Source organism: Eurosta solidaginis, chromosome 2 (assembly GCF_040869045.1).
Source record: "Eurosta solidaginis isolate ZX-2024a chromosome 2, ASM4086904v1, whole genome shotgun sequence".
Lineage (NCBI taxonomy): Eukaryota > Metazoa > Arthropoda > Insecta > Diptera > Tephritidae > Eurosta > Eurosta solidaginis.
In genome coordinates this window covers 78,746,003-78,773,155 of record NC_090320.1, presented here as the reverse complement: position 1 = coordinate 78,773,155, position 27,153 = coordinate 78,746,003, and the positions used below count along the sequence as shown (strand labels likewise).

At 39.2% G+C, this 27,153-nt stretch overlaps 1 protein-coding gene across 3 annotated transcripts in view; it reads left to right on the top strand.

The window, feature by feature from the left end:
• LOC137240004 (ATP-binding cassette sub-family G member 4) overlaps positions 1-25,951 on the top strand; it is a 133,799-nt gene extending 107,848 nt beyond the window's left edge. For 2 of the 3 annotated variants that reach the window (XM_067765872.1, XM_067765868.1), the window contains 5 exons: positions 2,194-2,604; positions 2,675-2,775; positions 5,097-5,252; positions 5,925-6,130; positions 25,604-25,951. In XM_067765872.1, the coding sequence (XP_067621973.1) occupies positions 2,194-2,604; positions 2,675-2,775; positions 5,097-5,252; positions 5,925-6,130; positions 25,604-25,745 (1,016 nt within the window). In that variant the 3' untranslated portion in view covers positions 25,746-25,951. Of the gene's footprint in view, positions 1-2,193; positions 2,605-2,674; positions 2,776-5,096; positions 5,253-5,924; positions 6,131-6,199; positions 6,471-25,603 lie in introns of those variants that run through there. The other variant, XM_067765869.1, reaches the window with a different exon arrangement.
• The last annotated feature ends 1,202 nt before the right edge of the window (positions 25,952-27,153 follow it).

The following is a 27,153-nucleotide window of genomic DNA, read 5'->3' as shown; positions in this document are numbered from 1 at the left end:
TTTATTTGGGAAATTTAAGATTTTCCAAGTAAGCTTCAAATTTAAAACCTTGTTTTATCTTTCATTGTGAATTTTAAACGAGTATTTATTTAGTTAATGAGTAAACTGTAACCGCAGATATTTATTGGCATTCAAAGGCAGTAAGTGCAATTTACTGCCTAAGTGCATTTGACTGCTTTATTGCTATGGACGGCACCATAATAGTACAACGGCATCAAAAACTAGATGAAAAGACTCCTACCTGCGCTTTGATGGGCTGGTTGGCGCAAAGGCGCTGAAATGCGCGACGAGGTGATACACTTACACCGAAGGTCCAAAGTAATGAAAGAAGTAGGGTACGCAGTATATCGCGTTGATCTGGATATAAAAAGATCCTACAAGCTGCTAAATTACTGCTGTTTTCAATCGAAAATGGGTACCCGTGACCAAAGTAGACGAAACACTGGAGGAAAATAGCTGCAAGGTGTCGAAGATCGTGTGCAGGTCTTATAATCGTAAACAAAGTTACTCCTTTCATTAAAAAGAGGGGACTGTAGGCTCGTGATAAGTATTCTGACTAGACACCGCCTTCTGACGTCACATGTTTTTATATAAGGCCTAGTCAGTGATCGCAGACATTGTGGATAAGACAAGTGTCATAACTTCTGCATAGACGTCAAAATTTCAAATAGAATGGATCACCTGATTTTTAACTGAGTATTGCTGTCTCATTCTGTATCTCTTTCTATCACCCGCTGAAGGTAGCCGGTCCTATGCGCCGCCATATTGAACACCATGTCAAGCGCTACCATATTGAACATCCTGTCAGGCAGTTGACGGATATGATATCACACTTGTTTTATCCACAATGATCGCAGATGTAGGAAATGAGTTGGATGAGGAAACGATCGAGCATGCTCTGTGCTCGTGCCCTGCGCTCGCCAGACTTAGGCTCCAGCTATAACGATAATATAAATTTGCCGGATTTACTTTATAACATAAGTCATGGTTTCTAATAGGATTTTTCAGTTTGGTCGTTGAGCAAACTTCTGGTAACACTATGTACTAATTCAGTCTATATAAGGTCTGGCTAGTTCAAGCTAACCTGCCTTACCTAATACTTTAAAATATATATATGTATGTACATATATTAAAAAAAAAAAAGAACTAAAAACTTAAATGTGTATTAAAATGTATAAATAAATTGTATTTCGTAACAAAAATAAACGATGTATAAATAAATTAAACCCAAACTTACGAAACTTTTCAGATAACTTAGACAACAAAGGTAGCACGTTACTGTGGGCCACAACATTGCGAGATCGGCCAGTAACCGAAATGAGGCAAACCTCCCAACAATGTGGTACCTTACGAATAATTTTTCACACAAAAAAAAATGAAAAGGATTAAAAATAAAAATGGAAAAATTCCAACAAATAAAGTTAAAGATAAGAAATTCGTACAAAAATCATATCAAAAAAAAATATTAAAAAAAAAATCCACAAAAAAAATTCTAAAAATCATAAAATTCGACCAAGCATTTTTCGGCAGCCAAGCTCGAGGAATATTCGATACATCTATTTCTCCTATAGCGGGAAAATAATAAAGAGGTTATTAGGAATAGCGTATAAAACTCATTAAAAACTAACGAATATGCGAGAAAAAGAGAAAAAATCACCAATACCCACGACCACTTTTGATACCACCAGCGGGTTAGGCTGCTTAGAGTATACCCGCGGCAGGTATGCCTGTCGTAAGAGGCGACTAAAATACCAAATTGATTCAAGAGGTTGCCAGCGCCATATATATGCAGCTGCTCCATCCCAATTTTCAATCTCACCTACCCGTGCCGAATAATGTTTCTTTAACAGCCGAGGATCTGGCGACTCCAAGTTGCGCATGGATCCAGGGGTGAGAGGGCGGGATTGCCTTGAAAGTTTCATGTGGTCATACTAAATCGTTTCCCAGGTGGTCGGTCTAGTACCTTAATTGTGCTTGTTACCGGAGCGTACCAGATCTGCATCTGGCAGAGGACCATCAACATCGGTAACACTTCCCAAAGGGCTTCGGTGATTTTTTTTGACTACTCAAACTGTCAATTAACTTCAACCAAATTAGTTGTTCACTAAAAGCTCCCATCGGATTATATAATAGATTACCATACATATAAAAAGAATAATTATAAAAATTTATTTGCATAAATATAATTTATAGTAATTGAACTGGCTTGCGGGGAATATGGAAACGATAAAGTGGATATTCTTAAATCAGCAACCGAAAATGGAAGTAATTTGGCATGGTTTGACGATCCTAGCTCAATTCTACGTGCTGAAGCGCTTATACGTAAATATCCCATGCCAAAGAAAGCTCTAAAACGGTCATTGGAAGATACGAGCTTTTTAAATCAATTGTGGGTTTTAATGCGACGAGGTTACGTAAAAGCAAAACGGGACACAACTTTAACACATTTGCGTATTGCTGTTAACGTTTTTGTGGCCATAATTTTGGGCTCATTATATCATGGCTCGGGACGCGAGGGCTCGAGAGTCTTAGACAATTTCAATTTACTTTTTGCCATCCTAATTCACCATTCAATGACCACTATGATGTTGACTGTATTAACTTGTAAGTATTGATAATTGAAAAACAAAATAAGGACAAACATTTAAATATGTATATATGTATACATTTTCAGTTCCAACAGATATGTCGATATTGCTGAAGGAACACTTCAACCGCTGGTATTCCTTAAAGGCTTACTACACATCAATAACGCTAACCGATCTGCCAATATCCGTAAGAAAAACTTTTTAAAAATTCCTTTTATTTTAAGTATGAATAGTCAACAAAAACAAAGCTCGCTTTATACATATTGCGTAAAACAGCTCAATGGGAAGAATAGATCCAGTTTTATACCCACAACAAATATATTTTATATCTCTGAAACAGACCTCGTGTAAATCTGTGCAAGTTTTTTGCTTGGTTCTTTAAAAAGATATTAAGTTACTCACCTTCACATTGCGGCTCCCCATATAAGCTATATTAACGTTTTCTGATTTCGCTGAAATTTTATATTTGCCATTTTTAACATGTGAATTGGGACATACAAAAATTTCAATAAAATACCACTGTTGCATCTATTTTATATGCAAAAAGTTGCCATCTTTCCCAAATTTATTTATGGGAAAAATTATATACGAAATATACTACATATTAAGAAAGCGTTTCAAATACTACAACAACAAAAACCATATATCACCCGAAATGTTTAAAACACGAAAGTCTCAAAACGTAATTTTCAAGGGAGATCCCTTTTTGCACGCAACTCTTCAATCGTTGTTGTTGAAGCGATAAGGACACTCCCCGAAGGCTTTGGGGAGTGTTATCGATGTGATGGTCCTTTGCCGGATACAGATCCGGTACGCTCCGGTACCACAGCACCATTAAGGTGCTAGCCCGACCATCTCGGGAACGATTTATGTGGCCATATTAAACCTTCGGGCCATTCCCTCCCTCTCCACCCCAAGTTCCATGAGGAGCTTGGGGTCGCCAGAGCCTCGGCTGTTAATGAAACAGGATTCGCCACGGATAGGTGGGGTTGACAATTGGGTTTGGAGGAGCTATATGTTGCGCTGCCAAGCTGAAAGGGTTGCGCTACACAACCCCTTGAATCTGGTATTTTAGTCGCCTCTTACTATGGGCATACCTACCGCGGGTATATTCTGACCCCCTAACCCGCTGGGGGCGCACGCAACTCCTCAATTGTTGGTGTTAGATTTGAATAAATCTTCAAAATTCATCTCGATTGTTGTGGGTTAAGACCTTGGCAATATCTGATCAGTAAAAAGCTAATAACTCGTCGACAGCGTTTTTATCGATAATAAAATTTGAAAAATCGATAACAAACCGATGACCCGTCAATATCGATTGTTTCCAAATGACCCTAAAATATTCCCGACATGGTTCCAAAAAGTCCTCAAGTAGTCCCGAGTTTAGTACAGAATGGTAACAAAGTCGTTCCCAAAAGATCTGTAACCCTTACGAAGTAATTCCAAAAAGATTTTCAACTGATACCCTTCAGGGCCAAACAACATATTGAAAAGATTTGGAAAATAGCGTCAACCTCGTCAAGTTATAGTCTGTTCATTTTCCAAAAACTTTCTCGCAAGTACTTTTAAAGCTATACAATTTTGGTCCAATTAAGCTAAAATAAAATACAAAACAAAATTTAAACGTTTCCGAAACGTGCGATTGTCCTATATCCTACATTTCATTGCATCCTTCGCAGAATTGAAATGGTCAATTTAAAATTTGGACCTACGGTTTCGTTCCATGCTATGCCGTATTTTAGTATTTTGTATTCGTAGTACAAAGTACTGAACCCTATAAATGAATTGTGTTTTTGAAAACTCTGGGCCCGTATTGCGTGTTACGATCACCATGGTATGAAAACCAGTCTCACTCAAGCGAAAACTATGCAACTGTCAAACTTTTCCTTAAAACTATAATAAGTTATGGATCTAACGTATACTATTTGTCGCTAGTTCAAATATGCCGAATCATCCGATCGACCATTTCAGAGCTATTGTGTTTTAAAAAATGAGTTTCGATCACGCATCGTAACACGCCCGTCCCTGGTTGACATTGAAAACCGACGATTTACTGGTAAATATTTACTGGAGGAAAAGTACGCTCGGCCTTCAAACATTCATAACCGGGTTTTTATAAGTACACAACCCAATTGTAGCTAACAAGAAGAAAAGCAGCAAACTTTAATCAAGTTCATATATGTATTAATCGTATTTGTTTGATACCACATTGTTGAATGAAATATGCCAACTGGTTTTATTAGTTTGGTGGGCACAATATCTCCAACACATATAATTTTTGTGTTATAAAGCAAAACGGTCTCTTATACAGACCCTTCTAATTCTCTGTCATATTTTAGAGGGGTTTAGAAAAGGTAATTTAAAAAGTATTTAGGTATGGAAAACTTAAATCGATAAATCGAAACACATTTGATAATTAAGGTTGAGAACTAGGATGTTCTCAAATGCATCTAAAATTGATATTGAACAAAAATGTTTATAAAGCCTGGGTGTTTACTTTTATTTTAGATTATTGGATGCCTCCTCTTTACAATTATTATATATTTGTGGAGTTATCAGCCGATGGAGTGGATGCGCTTCTGGATGTTTTTTGCTATTAGCATGCTCACTGTTTTTGTTGGTCAAAGCTTTGGCTTAATGATTGGTGCTTGGTTTAATGTTGTGGTATGTAACATAATTACTAAAAGTAACATCACAAAAAGCTATTACATTTTTTTGCAATCAAATACTAATTTCATGTTATCGATACCCTTATACATGTCAACCTATCTTAATAAGTACCTACATATGTAGTAACTCAAAAGTTGTGTCAGCAAGGTCGTGACTTATCTCAGTGAAATAATGAATGAAGTCGTCCCGCAAGAGGCCAGTTAAAAAGGTTGTAACTAAAGGAATTAATTTTGTGGCAGAAAATATATGCATGAATTTAACTTCATTTACTTCCTTTAAAAATTTGTAGACTAGAATATAGACTCATATGCCTTTGGTAGTAAAGTTTTCTTTTTAGTCGTGTTCGAACTGTGAAATGGAATTATATTAAATTGAAATCTCTTCTTTCGAAAAAAATGGCTTTTCTTCATTTACAACCTTTTAACTTATTAACGATTTCGCCGAGGCTAACCTATTTAACAACCGTCCTTATTAACAGAATGTATGAGATGCGTCCTTATTAGCAAAACTTTTAGGCTATGATCTTTCTATTGGGATAGGTCGATGTATATTAGATTGGAAGATTCTGCAACGGCGCCGTCGAAATTATGATGCCTCTTGTTTATTTTAGATCATGCAAATCGCAGCAGTCTAATGTATCTATAATTAATGTTGTTTACTCCACAGAACGGTACTTTTCTGGCACCGGTACTCACTATTCCTATGATGATGTTTGCTGGTTTCGGCGTAACACTACGTGATCTTCCAAGTTATCTTCGATGGGGTAGTCATATCTCTTATTTGCGATATGGCCTGGAAGGTTATGTTGGATCCATTTATGGGGAAGGTCGGGGAGTATTAGATTGTAATGAAGCACCATACTGTCATTACAGGTAAGATATTAACGGCAATAATATACTTATGTACATATACATATGTTTGAACGAGTTTTTTGAAAGTAGCACAAGTGCTCAATGGCAAGTTTACATTTTATGATCATGGAAAATGCATAGCTGAAGACAGCCCAACCTTACTTTTTTATACGTGCAAATATGTTAATAAAGTATGATATTTTGTTAAAGCCATCAATAATCTTATATGAAAAAAAAAATTTTTTTTGAATAAATTAAGAATAAGTACTAGAGGTTTATACCGATAATATTATCAACGCGGGCGTAGGCGTATGTTCCCTGGAAAACCGTTGGAGGGGTGTACGACGGCGTATATTAATGAGCATATCGAAATAAAAAAAATATTAAGTGCAGATTTTTGTACACCTGTGTTTCAGAAACTTTCATAGTTTTGTCTTGTTCGAAATATTTGCTGACTGTAGCTTATAGTTATTCGGCTAAGTTTGGAAATTAGGAGTATTGTACAGGTCTACAAGTAGGATATGTAGCAGCACGCACACACACAGCCACGCTCACCTGATAAAATGCTTGTTCTTGTTCGTTTTTTTTGTGGATGCTATTTGGCACTGTTGTACTTCTAAGGTCCAAGAAAAGTGTAGTAGCTGCTAATGAAAACTGCGTAAAATTTTTATCGGAAATTACAAAGAAATATCCTTATTTACTTTGAAACGAGCACTTGAATACATCTCGCTTTAAAATCCATATGTTTTGGAAAATTTTGATTAACAAATTAAGATACTTTATTACCGGGTACGATTGCTTAAACATGACCAAAACCGCGGGGGAGGTATTAATAGACGCGTTTTTGCCTCGCTTCCAATAATTTGAATACTTTTTCGCCTTTGGACTATTGATAATAGGACAAAACGCGTGTTCTCATTTCTATTTCCACATTTTTGGACGGGTTATTGCAGTCGACCTCGGTTTCAAACTGTTTTTCACGGAGAACTTTTGAACGGGTAGAAAAACTTAGCACCCGTGTTTGTATTCTTAATACTGGAATAACCACGCGTCCTCAGATACCCCAATTCGAGTCTTTTTTATAATTTTCTGTAGGATCCATATAGATGCACTATATCTGATATTCCGCTCCTTTTTTTGTTTCCCTGCGTCGCTTTCCACGACAGCAACCCCGGTAATTTTGACACTTCGTTCAGTGTCAAACGCATGTTCCACGCAGGTTCCACTAAGTTCCACAATAGTTTGACACTGACCGAAGTGTCAAATGGCAGTGTGTTATAAAGAGAAACGAATTGTTTTCTTCTCATACATATCATACTTGTAAACCTGTCCTATGATTAGGAGTGAAATAATGATTGGTTTTTAACTGTCTTCGGCTAGTTTCTCACGTAAAAAGGGGCTAACAAATACAAAAGCTGCATCAAGAAGGCAAAAAGGATATCATGGGAGCAATACTGTGAGAACTTGGCGACGACAAATGAGGCATCAAGACTTCGCAAAATACTATCAGGATCTAGTTCAGCCCCTAAGAGCATAAGGAAGTCTGATGGCTCATGGACCGTCTCCAGTCAGGAAACTTTAGAGGTCTTGATGGAGACACACTTTCCTGGATGCACGGATACGACAGGCACGAAGATGCCCGAAAACTGCGCATACCTTCCGGAAACCGACGTCACGGACATCGTTGACCGGGATAAAATATCATGGGCTATAAAATCATTCGAACCCTACAAACCGGCGGGACCGGATGGTGTGATACCGGCTATGTTACAAGCCGCTTGCGACGAACTGATACCATATCTACACGGCATCTTCTCAAGATGCCTACAAGATGGTTATGTACCCGAAGCCTGGAGAAATGTACGGGTGGTTTTCATTCCCAAAGCAGGCAAACTTAACCACTCGGAAGCCAAGGACTATAGACCAATAAGCCTCTCCTCCTTTATCCTTAAAATACTGGAAAGACTTATCGATCTACACATTAGAAACAATGCCAATATCTGGCAGATAGATGCAGCTCAGCATGCATAACAAAAGGCAAATCAGTTGAAAGTGCCCTTCATGAGGCAGTCAGTGCCAACGAGAACTCACTAAGCTGCAAGGAATACACGTTGGCAGCTTTCCTCGACATTGAGGGCGCTTTCAGCAAAGTGCAGACGGAGGCCATCTGCAAGGCTCTTACACGATATGGAACCCAAAGCTCTATAGTTGCATGGATCGATTTTATGCTTAGGAGTAGAGTTGTCAACGCAACTTTAGGGACTGGTTCTATTGGAAAAACGACCACCAGAGGCACCCCCCAAGGCGGGGTGCTATCGCCTCTTCTCTGGATACTGGTGGTCAACGAAATTCTTGAAATCTGTAGGAGAAAAGTAAGAAAGGTAGTTGCATACGCCGATGACTTAGTGATTCTGATCACATGCAAATTCTTGCCAACTATCAGCGAACTCATGGAATCGGCACTTTGCGACATTTCTCAATGGGCAGGGCAAAATGGGCTGGCGGTAAACCCAACAAAAACCGAACTTGTCCTGTTCACGACAAAGACAAAGATACCCTCCTTTAACTTACCGAGGCTAAACGGCACAACGTTAAACCTATCTTGGGAAGCGAAATATCTTGGAATTATACTCGATTCCAAGTTAAGGTGGAGAAGGAACGTTGAGATGAGATCAAAGAACGCTCTAGCAGCATACTACGCCTGCAAAAGGGCTTTTCGCGGAACTGGGGACTGACACCACATGTCATTCATGGCATGTACAGCACAGTCATTCGACCGATACTAACATATGGAGCTCTAGTCTGGTGGAAGGCGCTTGACAAAGAGAGTAATCAGCAGAGGATCGGGAAGGTCCAAAGGCTGGCATATCTGGGAATGTTCAGAACATACGATATCCTTCAAGGGAGAAATAGGGATTAGGCCTAGACAACGGCAGGGGCATAACAATATACACCGACGGCTCGAAAATGGAGAAGGGAACTGGAGCTGGGATGTACTCGACACATCTGCAGCTAAGACAATCATTCCGACTTCCTGACGCATGCAGTGTATTCCAAGCCGAGGTCTATGCCATAGACAGAACGGCAAAGCTGCTCCAAGATATCGCGGTCTCCAACACCGACGTAACAATCTTTGTTGACATCCGAGCCGCCTTAAAGGCATTAGAGTCCAACATAATAAAATTGGACATCGTGCGGAGGTGTAGAGCCTCTCTGGAGTCTATAAGTCATCTCAATGTCTCCCTTTGCTGGGTCCCTGGGCACAGCGGCATTGAAGGGAATGAACTCGCGGATGAGATGGCTTCGAAAAGTTCCGACTTAGACATAAGTGAGGTGGACAGCTCCGTCCGACTGCCGCTGAGTTGTCTCCTAGGGAGAATCGACGAATATGAGAACAGAGCAACGGACTTGCTATGTACCAATAGGATTGACTGCGAAGTCTCAAGGTCCTTATGGCCATGCTTGGATAGGAAGGGCACCAGCTTCCTTCTCAAACTGAACAAATCTGCGGTGAGGGTACTTACGGGTGTCATCACAGGTCATTGTACTATCGCACCAATGCTCCGACGGTGGCGAATACCAACAAGCTCCCTCTGCAGAAGCTGTCAGGATGAGGGAGAAGAGGAGTCGATCTACCACTTTCTCTGCCGATGCCTCCCGGGAGAAAAGGTTTTGAAGAGATTTACAAGGTATAATCGAAAGAGTTGTCGCCTTGTCCGTCCTGATGTCGAGTTGTTCCAATTTTTTTCCAAACAATTAATAAAATAAAATTTTAATAATTTCTTGCAAAAAAGTACGTTAATGCATTCAAAAGCAAATGAGAAATCCCGCTTTGCAATAGCATCTAAATATCATAGCTAGTTGGTGTTGCTCTTACTCAACATTTTCGGCAATTGTTTGGTTTGCATAGTTTCGTTAACGAAATTCATGGAAGTTTTGCCTTAAGGTAACGAGAATAGAAAAAAATATAATTCAATAGACTAAATTTAATGCAGTGTACCACTGTTATTTTAATATTCGCTGCTGTAAGTTATCAATAAAGCGCATCCCCAGCAGATTAAGGGGTTTAGAATATACCCTCGGCAGGTATACCAATCGTAAGAGGCGACTAAAACACTAAATTGATTCGAGGGGTTGTGTAGCGCAATCCTTTCAAGGGACTGCCAGCACAATTTATAGATTCTCCAACCCAATTGTCAGCATCACCTACCTGTGGCGAATCCTGTTTCTTTAGCATCCCAGGCTCTGGCGACCCCAAGTTCCTCATGGATCTAGGGGATGCGAGGGCGCGATGACTTAGAAGGTTTCATGCTAATCGTTCCCGAGATGGTCGGGCTAGTACCTTTATGGTGCTTGATTTGAACGTACCGGATCTGCATCCGGCAAAGGACAATCAACATCGATAATAATCCCCAAAACCTTTGGGCAGTGTTCTTATCGCTAGAACAACAAAAAAAAAAAAAATGTAAGGCACGATAACCTCCGAAGAGATCTAAGGCCGAGCTTCTCTTCCAATTTGCGTCGTGCTCCTCTTGATTTTTCCCTACAAATTGGCCGGACGGGACCTACATGTTTTATGCCGACTCCGAACGGCATCTGCAAGGCAGATGAATTTTCACTGAGAGCTTTTCATGGCAGAAATACAATCGGAGCGCTTGCCAGACACTGCCGAGGGGCGACCACGCTTAGAAAAATTTTCTTCTAATTGAAAAATCTTATTTCTAAAATTTTGATGTTGCTTTGCCCGGGAGTTGAACCCAGGGCATACGGTGTGATAGGCGGAGCACGCTACCATCACACCACGGTGGCCACCAACAACAACATCAATAAAGCGCGATATCCGCATCTCCAGAAACCACTAATCAAAATTTTTTTTATTTTCCCCTTGTAAGCCAAAGATTAAGTTGTTTTATTTGAAAATATGTTTTTTTGTAAAAGATGCAGCATCATTTTTTGAGCATTTCTTGGACCCTTGAAGAAATACTCAAGAAATATTTCCAGGCTTAAATTTATGGTTGCAGCACGCATCTCAGAAGCAATTGTATAAGGGAAATTAATAATAAAATAGGTTGGGACGCTGCAGGTTCACTATCACTATTTTATGGGTTTGGTATGCGTGCCCGAAATGATTTTTATAGAATTTTTCTAAAGATAGTATTTGTATAAAATTAATGAGAAGCTTTCCATGGCAGAAATACACTCGGAGTGCTTGCCAAGCACTGCCGAGGGGCGACCCCGCTTAGAAAAATTCTCTTCTAATTGAAAAACTTGTTTCTAAAATTTTGATGTTCCTTTGCCCGGGGTGTGAACCCAAGATAGTCGATGTGCAGGCGGAGCACGCTACCATCACACCACAGCGGCCGCCCCTTAATAAAATAATCAGTCAAGTTTTCTACATCAATGCCCTTAATTACTCATTATTACTTTATTGAATGCCTAATGGAGTCAAAAAAACTGTTATACTGTTTTCACACAGAAACTTAATGATCTCATTTCACCTTCTAATGAAATCGTAAATTTTTTGCTTTCACACAGAAGTAACTGCTCGATTAGTATGAAGGATGAAATGTCAAGCGAATAAAATGACAATGCTATATGACAGACAATCATGGCGGAACGATACAAGGTGGCAGCATGGTGACATACCTACAAACAAAAAAAATTCCATGTACTTGTAAATTCGATGGAAAAATGTCAAAATCGTACTGCGCCGGTAGTTGATGTATCAAATCAAATAAAAAAGGTTATAATCAGCTGTTCGATGCGACCACCTTGTATCGTTCCGCCATGCAGACAGTGACATTTACTTTGACAAATGACATTTTTAAGCACTGAACACACCAAAAACTAAGAAGCGGAACGCGGCCAACAGAGTTGCATTGTGCTTTTGACTTCATTAGGCATTCGATTAGCTACTAATGAAATAATTATAGATTCGAATTTTGTAGGGAAGATTGAGCTCAATAAGCGTCTTAATGTAGAAAACTGCCTTTATTATTCAATAAGCCGTCTGTGTGAAAATAGTATTAGGTTTTGCTTGGTGTTTCGGATTTTATTGTCAACGTAATAATTAACAATCAAAAATAAATTATTTTCATTAACTTACGAATCGATAAGCAACAATCAAATGTTCCTGATGATGACTTCAAACCATGATACAAAAAAGAAGGTAGTTCCACTCAAAATTTTTTGACATACATATTTGGGGATTTTTGAAGTTTCATAATGTTTGTTGTTTTGCCAGAAGCGTTGCCATACCGTTACTGTTTAATCCGAAATTGTGATTTTTCTGGTTGGAAATTTCCTTTAGGATGAAAACGCAATGGTCATCTGAGACAATAATAATATGCTTTAGCACGATTTATGTGCATTCATATCGGTTGAGAATACAGTAAAACATGCAATTTTATTGAAAAATAGTGGATAATGACTCATACATTGGTTAATGACTCGTATCCATATGGCAGATTGACCCATAGACCGAAAAATAATACACGAAAAATCCTGTTGTTCTAGCATGGCCCTATTATCATGCCACTACAGTGGATATTTCTCAAGACATGTTGAGAAAAAGTGTGCCTCCAAACCCTACACATCTATGTCAATGCTAAAAGGCCACATAATGTGTATAGGCGGGACTGCCCCAAGGTACAACGGGCGAAAATACTCTCATAACTAGTGGCTAACCTGCAGAGCTACACTGTAGAGTTCTAAATGTTCCTAAAAAATGGTTTGACAATTCCCTCCTAAAGCGCAAGGCTTGAATTATATAATAAATAAAAAAATAAAAAATGTGGACTTGAAGCCAATTTATCAAGAAATTGCGGTGCATTTTATAAGGACCTCCTTTGAGCAAGCAATTGACAAACTTACATGTTTTGTCAGCATGTTGTGAACAAACGTACCGACACTTAAGAAGGCTATATTACATTGCTTTGCATACATCGATCCATACATGTCAAATTCCAATTAGAATTAGCAATTGATGCAATTGGTTTATATTCTCTAATTCATTAAACCATTAGAAATAGTTCAACTAATTCCCATTAGATAATTGAAATTTTTATTCTAATGGTAAATCTAATTGCAATTAGTTGCCAAAAGTTTCTTCCACCAAAACAATTTTCGGGAGCACGAAAAACTTATTAAAAACCTTCTTTTCTAGGCTGATATTTCGTATATATATTTTTCCAAGGCATGGGGCTCATTTTTTTCTTTTTTAATTAAAATAAATATGAAAGCAATTTAGTCGTATCCATTAATATGAAATCCATTAAAATTAGAAAAATTCGTAACATTTCTCAATCTGGTGAAATTGTCATTGTCCCCGCAAAAGTCAAGTGGCTAACGTCACACTAAATGGAACTACCTCCATTTTTTTAATCATGCTCATATATATAGTACTACATATATGATCATGTATTACATATATTAGTAGGGACCCGACAACAAAAAACATGTTGCATGTTGTATTCAAATGGGACCAGTATAACTCATTTACTGGTATTTGGGGCAAGTTCAAACCGTGGACTTGCCAGATCCTAGCTTGGTAGGATCGTGGTAATACGTCGATGAAAAGTCAATTTTCGGCGAAAATATGTTGCATAGTGTATTCAAATAAAATGTTCAAAATGTTCAAATAAATGTTCAATGAGAGCTGGCAATACCCCGATCCCAAAAGTACCGACTTGCAACCTCCTATCCTGGAAGAAACCCTTGGCAAGTCGGTTCAAAGGACACGGTATTCTTGAACGATGTTTTATTCCGAAGTCATACTATCTCGGTTTTTTTACGGATTCCTTCTTTGTAGGTTAAATTAAGCTCAGCAATAAAAGTTTACGAAAATTCCCCGAGCGCTTTTTAAGAAAATTGCATTTTAGTACATCATAATGTAATATGAATTACACTGTTTGGCAGTGAATATATTTTTTTTTTTGGCGAGATATACCTCAGTTTGCACCACAGTCGAGCACATAAAACCTGCGTAGTTAAAGCTTCTAATAGACCTTCAAATATTACAGTTAGGGGTCAAAACCCCTTTTTCATAGGTTGATTCATATAATAGCCTACATACACAACAACAGTGTACAAACTGTTAATTTGTAAAATGTCATATAAATCATTCAAAATACATTGGAAATCTAAACTACTGCATTACTTCTTTAATTTGTATAACGGTTTTCTTGACTACTTTCTTTCTCACTATATATGAAAGAGTATTTTTTAAGAAGCCGCTATTATCACGTAATTTGCAGAGCTGAACTTGGCAGGATAAAAACTTCAATATATCCACTGGAAGAGCAGCTTCGTCTGAAGTTGCAGACTTCCTTCTAAACGTCAAGTCACTGGGGAAAAAACAGAAGGTAACTTTTATGGAAAATGTTTATGCGGTACCTGGTAGTTTTGAAAAACCGATTAAGTGGAATATAATTTCAAATTTTTCCTCTCAGTGTGCAAAAAAGAAAATTTGCAGTAAAGATGGAAGCAAAACGGCTTTGCTTAAGATGGAAAGAGATGTATTAAAACCCGATTAAATAATAAAACGTTCCGAGTTATGTTTATGTAATTTAATAAAAGTAATTGAATTTGACATTTATGTTTAAAGAAAGAATAGAAAATAGAAATTCATATGCCGATTGTCGTGAGCTTATGCACGCTCGCACGTCTGCACTCTTCGAATGTTCACCCGTAACTAACTGTCTTTGACAGCTCGGCCTTTCCTGACATTCGTCCTCCTAGGACGTCTCATCCTCGGTACTTTCGTTTGATTCATTATAGTCGCCTTCGAGATCTGGACTTAAACGGCACCATGGTTTCATATGGTCGCTGGAGACTACATTACAGTATCTTCGTTGTGTACGTGGTGCGTCGGGTAGATCTTCCACAACGTATCGATCATGAACCAGCTGTTTTGTGACAATATAAGGCCCCTTGAATTTCGGATCGAGTTTGTGTGTGTCACCTGTTGCGGTTGGTACATGGTCAATAACGACCAATTGTCCTTCGTTGTATACTGGTGGACTCTGATGCTTTTGGTCGTATCTTTGCTTCCATTTTTGCCTCTCGTTGCTGATATTCTGTATGGCGTTCTGTAGCTTCTCCTGTTTGTCGTTGTCATCTGACATGGATATTTCGTCGCTTAGTGCTTGTATTAGTCGATTATCGCTGACGCATCGTAAATCGAAATTGAACACAAGTTCGTTGGGACTTATCTTTGTTGTGCTATTGTTTTGCGAGTTAATGCACCACTGGATGTTGGAAAGGGTGCTGTCCCAATCTTTGGTGGTCTTTGTTGAGCATCGAATTGCTGATAATATGGTGCGGTTGACGCGCTCTGCCTGTCCGTTTGCTCGGGGCGTTCGTACAGCTGTTTTGATGTGCTGAATCCCAAAGCGTGTCATAAAGGATTCGAATTCCTTTGATGTAAAGGCAGTTCCTCGGTCAGTGGTAATCCGTAAAGGCTGCCCGAAAATTGCCATAACTTCTCGCAGCATTGATAGGACTGGTGTCGTCTTTGTGTTACGTACCGCTTTCAATATCGTGTATTTGGTGAAACCACAAACTAAAACAATGACGTATTGGTTTCCTCGTTTGCTTTTGGTGAACGGTCCGAGATGATCCATATACATTGCTCGAAATGGAATTGGTAGAACTTCGGTGAGATGCATTTGACTTTCCAGTTTGCCTCCTTTAATCTTATTTAAACAGCATTCGGGACAAGCTGCGATATAAGACTTTACGTATCGCCTCATTTGCCTAAACCAAAAATACTTCTGCAGACGTTGTAATGTTTTCTCGACTCCAAAGTGGCCAGCGTCGTCATGACAAGATTTGGTGACACGCCACCTGATAGCCTGAGGAATAACTAGTCGTCGCTCATCTTGAACAATTCGATATAATCGACCGTTGTGAATGATGAAGTCATCCCGGAACTGAGATGCTCCATCGCCGTTTGTTTTCAAAGCTGTAACAATTGTTTTCACATGTTCATCCTGCATCTGCATTGTATAAATCCAGTCGTCGCTGTTTTCACTGGTTATAGCTAGAACTCTTTCAGCTACAGTCTCCGGCTCAGATGGAGGTAGGGTAGGCGAACGGCTTAAGCAGTCGACGTGCTGCATCTTCGAGCCTTGACGATGCCTACACTCAAATTCATATTCTTGTAGGCGTAGCCACCATCTGGCTATACGTGGTGGTAATTTCGACGTTGCTTTTGTTGTCACGATCGCATTGCAGTCCGTAACTACGGTGAACTTCGTGCCTAATAGATACATTCGGAATCTGTCTAGTGTTTCCACTATGGCTAGGACTTCTAATTCATGGCTTGCATAGCGTGACTCTGCATCATTGCACTGACGGCTATAAAACGACACTGGTTTAAGACCATCAGCTTCCTCCTGCAGCAATATGCCTGACAAACCAAGGTGGCTGGCGTCCGTATGCACCTCATGTGATTTACTTGGATCGTACAAGACTAGTACTGGCTTAGACGTGATTGCTTGCTTTAGCTGGTCAAACGCTCTGTCTTGTTCTTCTGACCAAATGAAGACTGCGTCTTTCTTTAACAGCTTTGTTAGTGGTGCTGCGATGTGGCTATGCTTCTCTACAAACTTTCTGAAGAATCCGGTCAGTCCCAGAAACTGACGTACTTCTACGACATTCGATGGTTTGGGAAAATCGCTGATGCATTTCGTCTTGCCATCACCTGGACTTATGCCGGTGTCACCTACATTGTGACCTAGAAATTTGACGGTCTCGCAAAGGAAGTTACATTTGGAAGGTCTGAGTGTGAGACCACATTGACGTATCGCCTCCAAGACTTCTTTTAGCACGATCTTACCTTCGTCCACTGTTGGTGTTGCTATTATCATCTCATCGACGTAGCTGATGACTCGATCTCGATTACATAATTTTGACGTTACTTTGGTGATCATTTCCTGGAAGTACATTGGGGCATTGACTAATCCGAATGGCATGACATTATATTCGAATAATCCATCATGAGTAAGGAAGGCAGTATATTTCTTGCTGCTTTCATCCATCGGAATCTGGTAATAGCCAGAGGTCATGTCCAATGGAGTGAAGAATTTCCCTCCAGCTGACTTAAAGAGTTGCTCTTCGACCACAGGCATTGGGAAGTTCTTACGTTCAGTGACGGCGTTCAGTGCCCTGTAATCGATGCACATTCGGCTCTCTCCACTGGCTTTGCGTACTAAAAGTGCCGATGCAGCGTGTGGTGATGTACTTGGACGGATTATATCGTTGACCAATAAGTTGTTTAAAATTGACGTTAATTCTCGTTGTTGCGATAGTGGAACCTGATATCGTTTTCCGACTATTGGTCCCGACTGTGTCACTTTAATTTCCATAGTGGTAGTGTTACATCTTCCCAACGTTGACACATCTTCCGCAAAGCAATCTTCATACTTAATATCGCATATAAGGTCCTTTCAAGTGTATTGTGCGAAAGATTGAAGCCCACCGTGAACCGGCTGATTGGACCTTATCAGTGCGGCTTCAGACCTGGTAAATCTACCATCGACCAGATTTTCACAATGCGCCAAATCTTGGAAAAAACCCGTGAAAAGAGAATCGACACACATCACCTCTTCGTCGATTTTAAAGCCGCCTTCGACAGCACGAAAAGGAGCTGCCTATATGCCGCTATGTCTGAATTTGGTTTCCCCGCAAAACTTATACGGCTGTGCAAAATGACGTTGAGCAACACCATCAGCTCAGTCAGAATTGGGAAGGACCTCTCCGAGCCGTTCGAAACTAAACGAGGTTTCAGACAGGGTGACCCCCTATCGTGCGATTTCTTTAATTTGATGCTGGAGAAAATTATACTAGCTGCAGAACTTAACCGCACTGGAACAATATACTATAAAAGCGTGCAATTACTGGCATATGCTGATGACATTGATATCATCGGCCTAAACACCCGCGCTGTTAGTTCTGCTTACTCCAAGCTGGAAAAAGAAGCGGTAAAGATGGGTTTGATGGTGAATGAGGACAAAACGAAGTACCTGCTGTCATCGAGCAAAGAGTCAGCGCATATGCGCCTTGGCAACCACGCTACTGTTGGCAGCCATAATTTCGAAATAGTAAAAGACTTCGTTTATTTGGGAACCAGCATCAACATTAGCAACAACATCAGCACTGAAATCCAGCGAAGAATCAATCTTGCCAATAAATGCTACTTTGGACTAGGTAGGCAATTGAAAAGTAAAGTCCTCTCTCGGCGAACGAAAATCATACTCTACAAGTCACTTATCGTACCCGTCCTGCTATATGGGGCAGAAGCATGGACCATGACAACAGCAGATGAAGCGGCTTTGGGAGTGTTCGAGAGAAAAGTTCTTCGAAAGATTTATGGACCTCTACGCGTTGGCGATGGCGAGTACCGAAGAAGATTTAATGATGAGCTGTACGAGCTATACGCAGACATCAACATAGTCCAGCGAATTAAAACGCAGCGGCTGCGCTGGCTAGGCCATGTTATGCGAATGAAAGATGATGCTCCGGCCAGGAAAGTGTTTCTATCGGAACCCGCCTATGGAAGCAGAGGTAGAGGGCGGCCCCCACTCCGTTGGAAGGACCAGGTGGAAAACGATTTAAACTCCCTTGGTGTGACCAATTGGCGCCGGTTGGCGGAGCGAAGGAGCGACTGGCGCGCCTTGTTGGACGGCCATAACCGTTTAGACGGTTAAGCGCCAATTAAGTAAGTAAGTAAGTAATCTTCATACTCATGTAACATGGACTTTACATCGTTACGTTGTGTATCATTCAGCTGATCGTTGATTTTAAACATGTTCGATTTGACTTGTAACTGTAAAGACCCATTGTCGATGACCAGCCGTTTGTTGGCTCCGCACAAAATATCTCGTCCAAGTAGTAGGTCATACCCAAGTGTATTGCCCGGTACTACGTATAAGTTTGCGTTAGTGCTAAACGTTGACGTTGGGTTTGGCTGTATCGAATTTGTTGACTGTACCGTTTGTAAGTTTTCTAGTGACTGTAGCAGCTCATTGCTGGTATTTAGATTCATTGCTAATAGCGTACGTGTTGTTTGTGGATCGCTTATACCATTGATCGTATAAAAGTTTATAGATGCGTCATCTAAATTACCCCGTCTTCCGAGCGTTAACATCTCGTAGTAATATTCAATCAATGTCTCGCCAGATTTTCGCTTGCGTCGGCCAAGTTCCCTGTGAATTTCCGCAGAATTTACTACACACGGAAAATCTTTCAATAGCATACTCACCAAATCAGTCCAAGACTGGAACACCGGTTGAGCATCCAGCCAGCTTTTTGCTACGCCTACGAGCTTTTGTTGTGCCGCAAAAAGTAGCAAATTGTCACTCCATAAGTATGTTCGTTGCAGCTGCTCAGCCTTCGTTACAAATTGTTGTGCAGTGATTAATTTCTTCAACGGGTTAAACTCTGGTAAGATTCCAACAATGTCTTGTATTTTGTACGTGGATGCCTGCTGTGTGGTCGATTGTACATTGGATTCTCGTACTGTTTCTTGGGATGTAACAGGTTCAACGGATGGTCGTGATGCATTTTGCGTTTGCAATGACCTTGTTAATTCCGTGATCATATCCCTCAACTCACTGATTGGTCTTTCCCAAGGTTCTTCCTGATCGATCTCATTGGCATCAATTTCATCAGAATCAAAATGTTGAATTAATGCCGCAACTTTGTGTGCTTTATTGCCTGTCGCTGAAATATTTGCGTTTCGCAATAGTTTATTTATTTGTGCCACGGTTAAAGATTCTATTTTTATTTGCATGGTGACTTTTGCTTTAGTTTTTTTTTCCCTTTATTTTACAAGCCGTTGCTTAAGCAATTAACTTTTGCTTCCTTTCGTCGCCGTTGCTTGCCAAAAACTGTCCGTTCTTGTCGCTGTCTGCTTGCCACTCCAGTATTTTTCCACTTCGACCCCAAGCAAGCATGCCAACAACAACTTTCGTTTGTTTTCCCGTTAGGCAGAACAATTCTGCGTAGCGTCTGCTGCCGTTGTCCAATTCCTGTAAAGCTAGATCGCTGCGCCGTCTCTGCGTTAGCGTTGATTTGCGCCGTTTAAAACGTTGAGTAGTGTTTATGTGTATGTTCGCTTTACTGCTTCGTTTGCACCCGTAACGTTGATTGTCGTTGGCCTGTACACACATATACACATGTGACGTTGCTGCCTTGCCTTTAGCAGACTTAATTCGCTGAATTTTGCACTGTCTTTCGCTACAACAATAACGTTGCTGTTTGCTGTGAAAGACTAGCCGTTGCCAGTGCCGTTTGAAATATTTTCCGTTGAGCCAAGTACGTTGCTCCTTTTGTTAAGCTTTTCGTTTTAAGTATTTCGTTTGAGCAGAGAACGTTGCTCTATTTTGGTACATACATCTGTACGCGTTGAGGAGAAACTTCGCTTTTGTACATTCGATAGGTAGACATATATGTATGTACGTATGTCTAAAATATTTTGTAGGCCCGCGCGAATCCTACTTCTGAACTATTAAAACCCGATTAAATAATAAAACGTTCCGAGTTATGTTTATGTAATTTAATAAAAGTAATTGAATTTGACATTTATGTTTAAAGAAAGAATAGAAAATAGAAATTCATATGCCGATTGTCGTGAGCTTATGCACGCTCGCACGTCTGCACTCTTCGAATGTTCACCCGTAACTAACTGTCTTTGACAGATGTTTTTGGAAGGCTTTTGGGTATAGCTGCCGAAAAAAAGTAGATTGTAACTTCTAGCTTCGATGGTTAATAAAACAGCAGACACGTCAGGATTAATTATCTTAATTCTTTATTCTTGAGTCGTCAATCCAATAATGAACCGGAAGTCCACCATCTTCTCTTTTCTTCCTTTACAGTGATGTATTTTTGCTTATTCTATTAATTAGTTGAAATGGTTGCATTTATGATCTTACAAGATATTGAATTTTGCCTCACTTTTCCACTAGCTGCAGTACCTCCAGCATTATTTCAGTATTCGGGAGAAATGAATCGTACGGCGAAATCAGCGTTGGCAAAACTTTTGACATCTTGCGTCAACCCAGTGTGTCCCCCTTCTGTTAATGTGGATATAATCGACGGTTTCACTTTTTTATATCATCTTGGAGCCTCACCCCCACAAACATGTGGAAAGTTGGCCGAATCCATCTTGCAAAGAGTATGTAGCACTTCGTCAACAGAAATTCATCTAGTCTTCGGTAGATACTTTCATTCATCTATCAAAGATTTTCAAAGGCAGACGCGTAAAGAATTTGGCGTTCTATTCACGATACGTTGTCCACTTCAACCACGTCCAAATGACTTTGTAGGTAGCTTGAAAAATTTTCGTTTTAAAGAGTGCTTCGTGAGATTCTTAGCAACTCTTTGCGAAAGTGACGAAATGGCGGTTGTTCTACAAGACACGAAAGTTTTCATAACAGTTGAGGAGCAGTGTTTTACGTTTTCCGTTTCAGACAACCATGTTTTTAAAAAAGTGGAAGGAAATTTAGAATGCCAGCACGAAGAAGCTGATACAAGAATAATGTTTCATATATCGAAATTGCTCCCAACTCAAAAGTTGTCGTAAAAGCATCGGACACTGATGTTCTGATTATTTTACTAAGTAATTTATATAAAGTTCCTGACGAACAAATTTGGCTGAATTGTCCTCAATCAAGGAAAAAGAATCGCATCCTAGAACAAGAGTGCATAGATTGTTCGTAACTAGCGTCCATCCTTGGTTATACATTTGTGCTTAAATCTGTCGGTATATCGCGCTTTCACTGGATGTGATTATACAGCGTCGTTTTTTAATCGAGGGAAAGCGAGGCCTTTTAAAATTTTGGAAGGTAATAAACTTTTTCAACAAGCGTTCGCTTTTCTGACTGATCCAGCCGATGTATGTGATGAAAAAAAGATGGAAGTTCTACAAGAATTCACTTGTACCTAATATGTATAATGTGAAATACTGCGCCAGTGTCAACAATGCAAGGTTATAAATTTTCCAAAGGTTGTACGGAACAACAAAAGATAATGAAAAATTTATGAAGCGAATTAAGGGCTTTGCCTCAATTACTATTCCACCATGCTGGAATTCCCTCAAGCAAAAATTACTAAGGACAGCTTACGCCAGTTCCATGTGGCTAAACGCGACTGAATTAACTTGTGTTAAGTTTCCTGCGGAAGAATGTGGTTGATTTAATGATCATTAACACCTAACGGCATCACCAACATTTGCAAAGCAAGAGTAAGTTGATTGCTGGGAGAGCGATCCGTCTGTATGACAACCTAGAGCCAGCTAGCAGTTACTTCATTCTTAACCTAATAATGAAGTTTAACATTTGCGGTTAACAAGTGAGAGAGTTGTTTGACTGGTATGTTGAGCAAAGTCAGAGAACTTAACTTCTGAGTTACTCTGGTAGAGCAAGTAAACGATCACCTGATTCTTATTGGAATTGTATAAGTAACTACAGTTGCGGATAAAGGGAGAATTAATTGTAACTTATAACCATAAAGCCATAACCAGATAAAACAGCTGATCGAACCTACCTTATGGAAATCAATGTAATCGATTAATGGTGCCGTACCATAACGCTAACTCGATAACATTGATTTCCATAAGGTAGGTGTGATCAGCTGTTTTATCTGGTTATGGCGTTAAGTCACCATTAATTCGCCCTTAACAGCGGAGATGGAGCAAGCGGTATGATTATTCTGGTTAAATTTTTTTTCTACTTAGAATATTGTGGCAATTGGATTAAGAAGGTCGGACAACGAAAAGTAGCGACACCAGTATATTTTATTAATAAATTTAATTAATATTAATAAAAAGTTTAAAAGAGTTTTATTCACTTATACAACAAAGGCGCCGACTAATGTAAACATTTTTTCTCTAAATTATAAATACAGGGTTATTTCATCATGTTTGAAATATGCATTAATAAATAATCTCTAAACCTTATGCGAATATAATCCCTAGTATTAAATCTTTTTGAAATGCTGCAAACAACTTACTTACTTACTTAATCGGCGCTTAACCGTTTATATGGTTATGGCCGCCCAACAAGGCGCGCCAGTCGCTCCTTCTCCCTTGCCAATTGGTCACACCAAGGGAGTTTAAATCGTTTTCCACCTGGTCCTTCCAGCGGAGTGGGGACCGCCCTTTACGTTTGCTTCTATAGGCGGGTTCCGATAGAAACACTTTCTTGGCCGGAGCGTCATCTTTCATTCGCATAACATGGTCTAGCCAGCGCAGCAGCTGCGTTTTAATTCGCTAGACTATGTTGATGTCTGCATATTGCTCGTACAGCTCATCGTTAAATCTTCTTCGGTACTCTCCATCGCTAACGCGTAGAGGTCCATAAATCTTTCGAAGAACTTTTCTCTCGAACACTCTCAGAACCGCTTCATCTGATGTTGTCATGGTCCATGCTTCTGCACCATATAGCAGGACGGGAACGATAAGTGACTTATAGAGTATGATTTTCGTTTGCCGAGAGAGGACTTTACTTTTCAATTGCCTACCTAGCCCAAAGTAGCATTTATTGGCAAGATTGATTCTTCGCTGGATTTCAGAGCTAATATTGTTGCTAGTGATGATGCTGATTCCCAAATAAACGAAGTCTTTTACTATTTCGAAATTATGGCTGTCAACAGTAGCGTGGTTGCCAAGGCGCATATGCGCTGACTCTTTGCTCGATGACAGCAGGTACTTCGTTTTATCCTCATTCACCACCAAACCCTCTTCCAAACAACTGTGAACTTAAAACCTGCAATTTTTTTCCTGCCACGTGTATGAGAAAATAAGATTACCCTTAATGCAAAAATTCAGATGGTAAGAGATGTAACATATAGTGCACCACCTTTGAACCGACTTGCCAAGGGTTTCTTCCAGGATAAGAGGTGGCAAGTCGGTACTTTTGGGGTCGGGGCGTTGCCTGCTTTCATAATTTGATTATTTTATTTGAATACACTATGCAACATATTTTGTTGCAATTACTCCTTCTTTGAACCGACTTGCCAAGGGTTTCTTCCAGGATAGGAGGTGGCAAGTCGGTACTTTTGGGGTCGCGCGTTGCCAGCTCTCATAATTTGAACATTTTATTTGAATACACTATGCAACATATTTTCGTCGAAAATTGAATTTTCATCGACGAATTACCACGATCCTGTCAAGCCTGATCCTAGGCAAGTCCACGGTTTGAATTTGCCACAAATACCAGTAAATGAGTTATACTGGTCCCATTTCAATACAACATGCAACATGTTTGTTGCAGTGGGCTCCTGGACTAATATTGTTGTTGTTGTGTATGTGTGGCCTAGAGCTCGAATAAAAGTTTTTAGTAAGCTTACGAAAAATATAAAAAAAGAAAAAAATAAAACTTTTATTTTTGCTGCAAAAGATAATATGGCTTTTTCAAAAATAGGCGCATATTTGGTTAGGTGCAATATCTATGAGGAGTTGGGCATGCATTTTGTTTTGATTGTCTAACATCTATTTAAACTGTTTTTCGCAAAGCGTAATATTTTTTTGGGGCTGCTGGTAGATGTTCGCTTTCAGGCCAACCTTATAAAAACGCACTTCGGCAGTTTTCTGTCAAAAATGTCTCATGCACATGCGAATTATATGAGAGCAACCGAAATTGAATATACTGCATAAAAACTAATTCCATTTCCAATTTTTGTTCTGCGTGACATTTTGGCTTTACGTTTGTTAATCTACATTGTAGCAACGCATACTTATTTCGGTTAAGGCAAAAAAAGTCGTATATGTTCGTGCGTTACGCAAACGCAATGCGTTTTTATTAGGTTGGCCTGTTAATGAGGAAAGTGGCCCTGTGTGAAAAGAAAACATTATTTCATTAAATAAAATCGTGATTCGAATAAGTCTATATATGATATTGGTATACAATTCTTAAATGTGTTGCTAAATACCAGAAACTTCCAGCAGAAACCAAGTCAACATTTAAAATTCCCCGGAACATAAGTGAGAAATCCATCTCCAACCTAAATTTTCCTCTTCCATAATCTTGTGTCGGATATATGTATGTACTGTACACATAGGCTGAAATTATAAGTATTATCCATTAAAAGCTTTATAAAGAAACCATGACATTACTTATACCTTGTGCATATTTATTACAGTAGTTATGTATGCTGTGATATTAGATATGAATCTAAGCATAGCCAATTGACGGGTTGATAAACGGTTATTAAAGGGTTAAGATGCTACAAATTTACTATCATAGTAGAGGCTTGGCGACTCTGATCCAAATAGTTTAATTTCAGAACTAAAAAATGGTCGAAAGGGTTAATCCATGACTGTTAAGGGGCTAGGAGGCTTTAGATTAGATGCTTTTAAGTAGATAATGCGATTCTGATGTAAAAAAAAAGTTAAGTTTAGAATATTTAGCACCCCGTATATACATATGAGCGACTCCAGTGTGCGTGAGTATGTTATTTGTTAAAATATATAATTATTTTTCTTATTTTCAGATATCCTAAGAAAATCCTCGAAGAGATCACAATGCGCGGCGATCAGTTTTGGAATGATTTTGCTGCTCTATGCGCTATAACATTACTTCTTCGAATAGCAGCTTTTGTTGTTCTTAAAGCGAAGATACGTTCCGTTAAATAATATTTTGTTTGCTTTATTTATAATTTTATTTCCTTTGTTAATATAGTATTTATGTAGTCATGTAAATAACACACATTGTACAGTTCGAAACACTTAAAATATGACAACGGCGTATATACAAGTATTTTTATTGAAATTTAATTACATATGTATTATACTTAAGTTTTATAAAATGAAAAAAAATATCGTTTTATTTTTGCAATATATTTTATTTATTCTTTTTATTTTATGCATATTAGAGCGACCCTTATAAATCAAATAAATGATTAATTTTTTCCAGTCGCACCCTTTCGGGCGGTAATACTTACATAGAATATAGGTCAAAAATATCAAATATAAATTTTGGTCCCGACTGGAAATGTTTAAGGCGTCTTGTTCAATGATCCGAGATCAGATTGTTCTATGAAAACTCAATATGAAGTAGTCCAAGATTGGTATGTAAAGAAGCCTACGCATTTTTACAGTTTTCGACCTTAACCAAAGAGGATAAATACAATAAGAGCCGTCACTCGTTATTTTGTGGCGAGTATTTCGCTGGAAATTGAAAAAATTCATGCCGAATGTTTTCTGAGAGGGACATTTTTAATTGTCTCGCATTTATACATGCCGTGTAGGCCCCTTGTGCAACTGTAATTTTTGGAAAGAGAATTAAATAAGTTAGTTAACTACAGTCGGAAAAATAAACACAAATACCCCACGAAGATGTATAGAAGACATTTATAAACATCTCGCCCAAAAAAAAGTAGCGACTACCTCTCAGTATACATCGAGTAAATGCCTAAAAAATAACGAGTGACGGCTCTTATTGTATTTATCCTCTTTGCCTTAACTAAAAGCAAACTATAACTTTTTCAAACAGTTTAGTGCATTAATATTGCGTGCTATGGTATCCATATCAATAAATCTATAATAATAATAAATCCGGCATTAGCACACGAGTAGGTCAGTGAAACAGACTCTTAGTCCCTTTCACCTTGTGCACTGTTTTCCTGCTTAGAATACATACAATGCAGTTCCTGCCATGGTGCCACTTTCCTAGGTGTTCTGGTCTCAGCGATGGTAATCCCGCGAAGGGTTTCATTGTGCTATGCTGCACACCCAACTACATAAGGTAATGCGCAGTCACCCGTCACTTACCCCCAAAGTGAAGACGAATTCCCGTTGCACTTCATAACACTGAATTTAAACTGCAATAGCTAACTGTGAAGATCACTGAGTCAGTCGATTTTATGAAGCAGCACAACAGCCGATCCAAGAGACTAAACTCATGGTAAGATCAGCTCTGCAGATCCAGTCTGGGTACAACGTCCATAGAAAAGATCGTGAGATTGGAAATGGAGGCGGACTCGCATTTATCACCCACCACTCAATGCAATTTAATCTATTTGATCCCGACATCGTCCGAGTT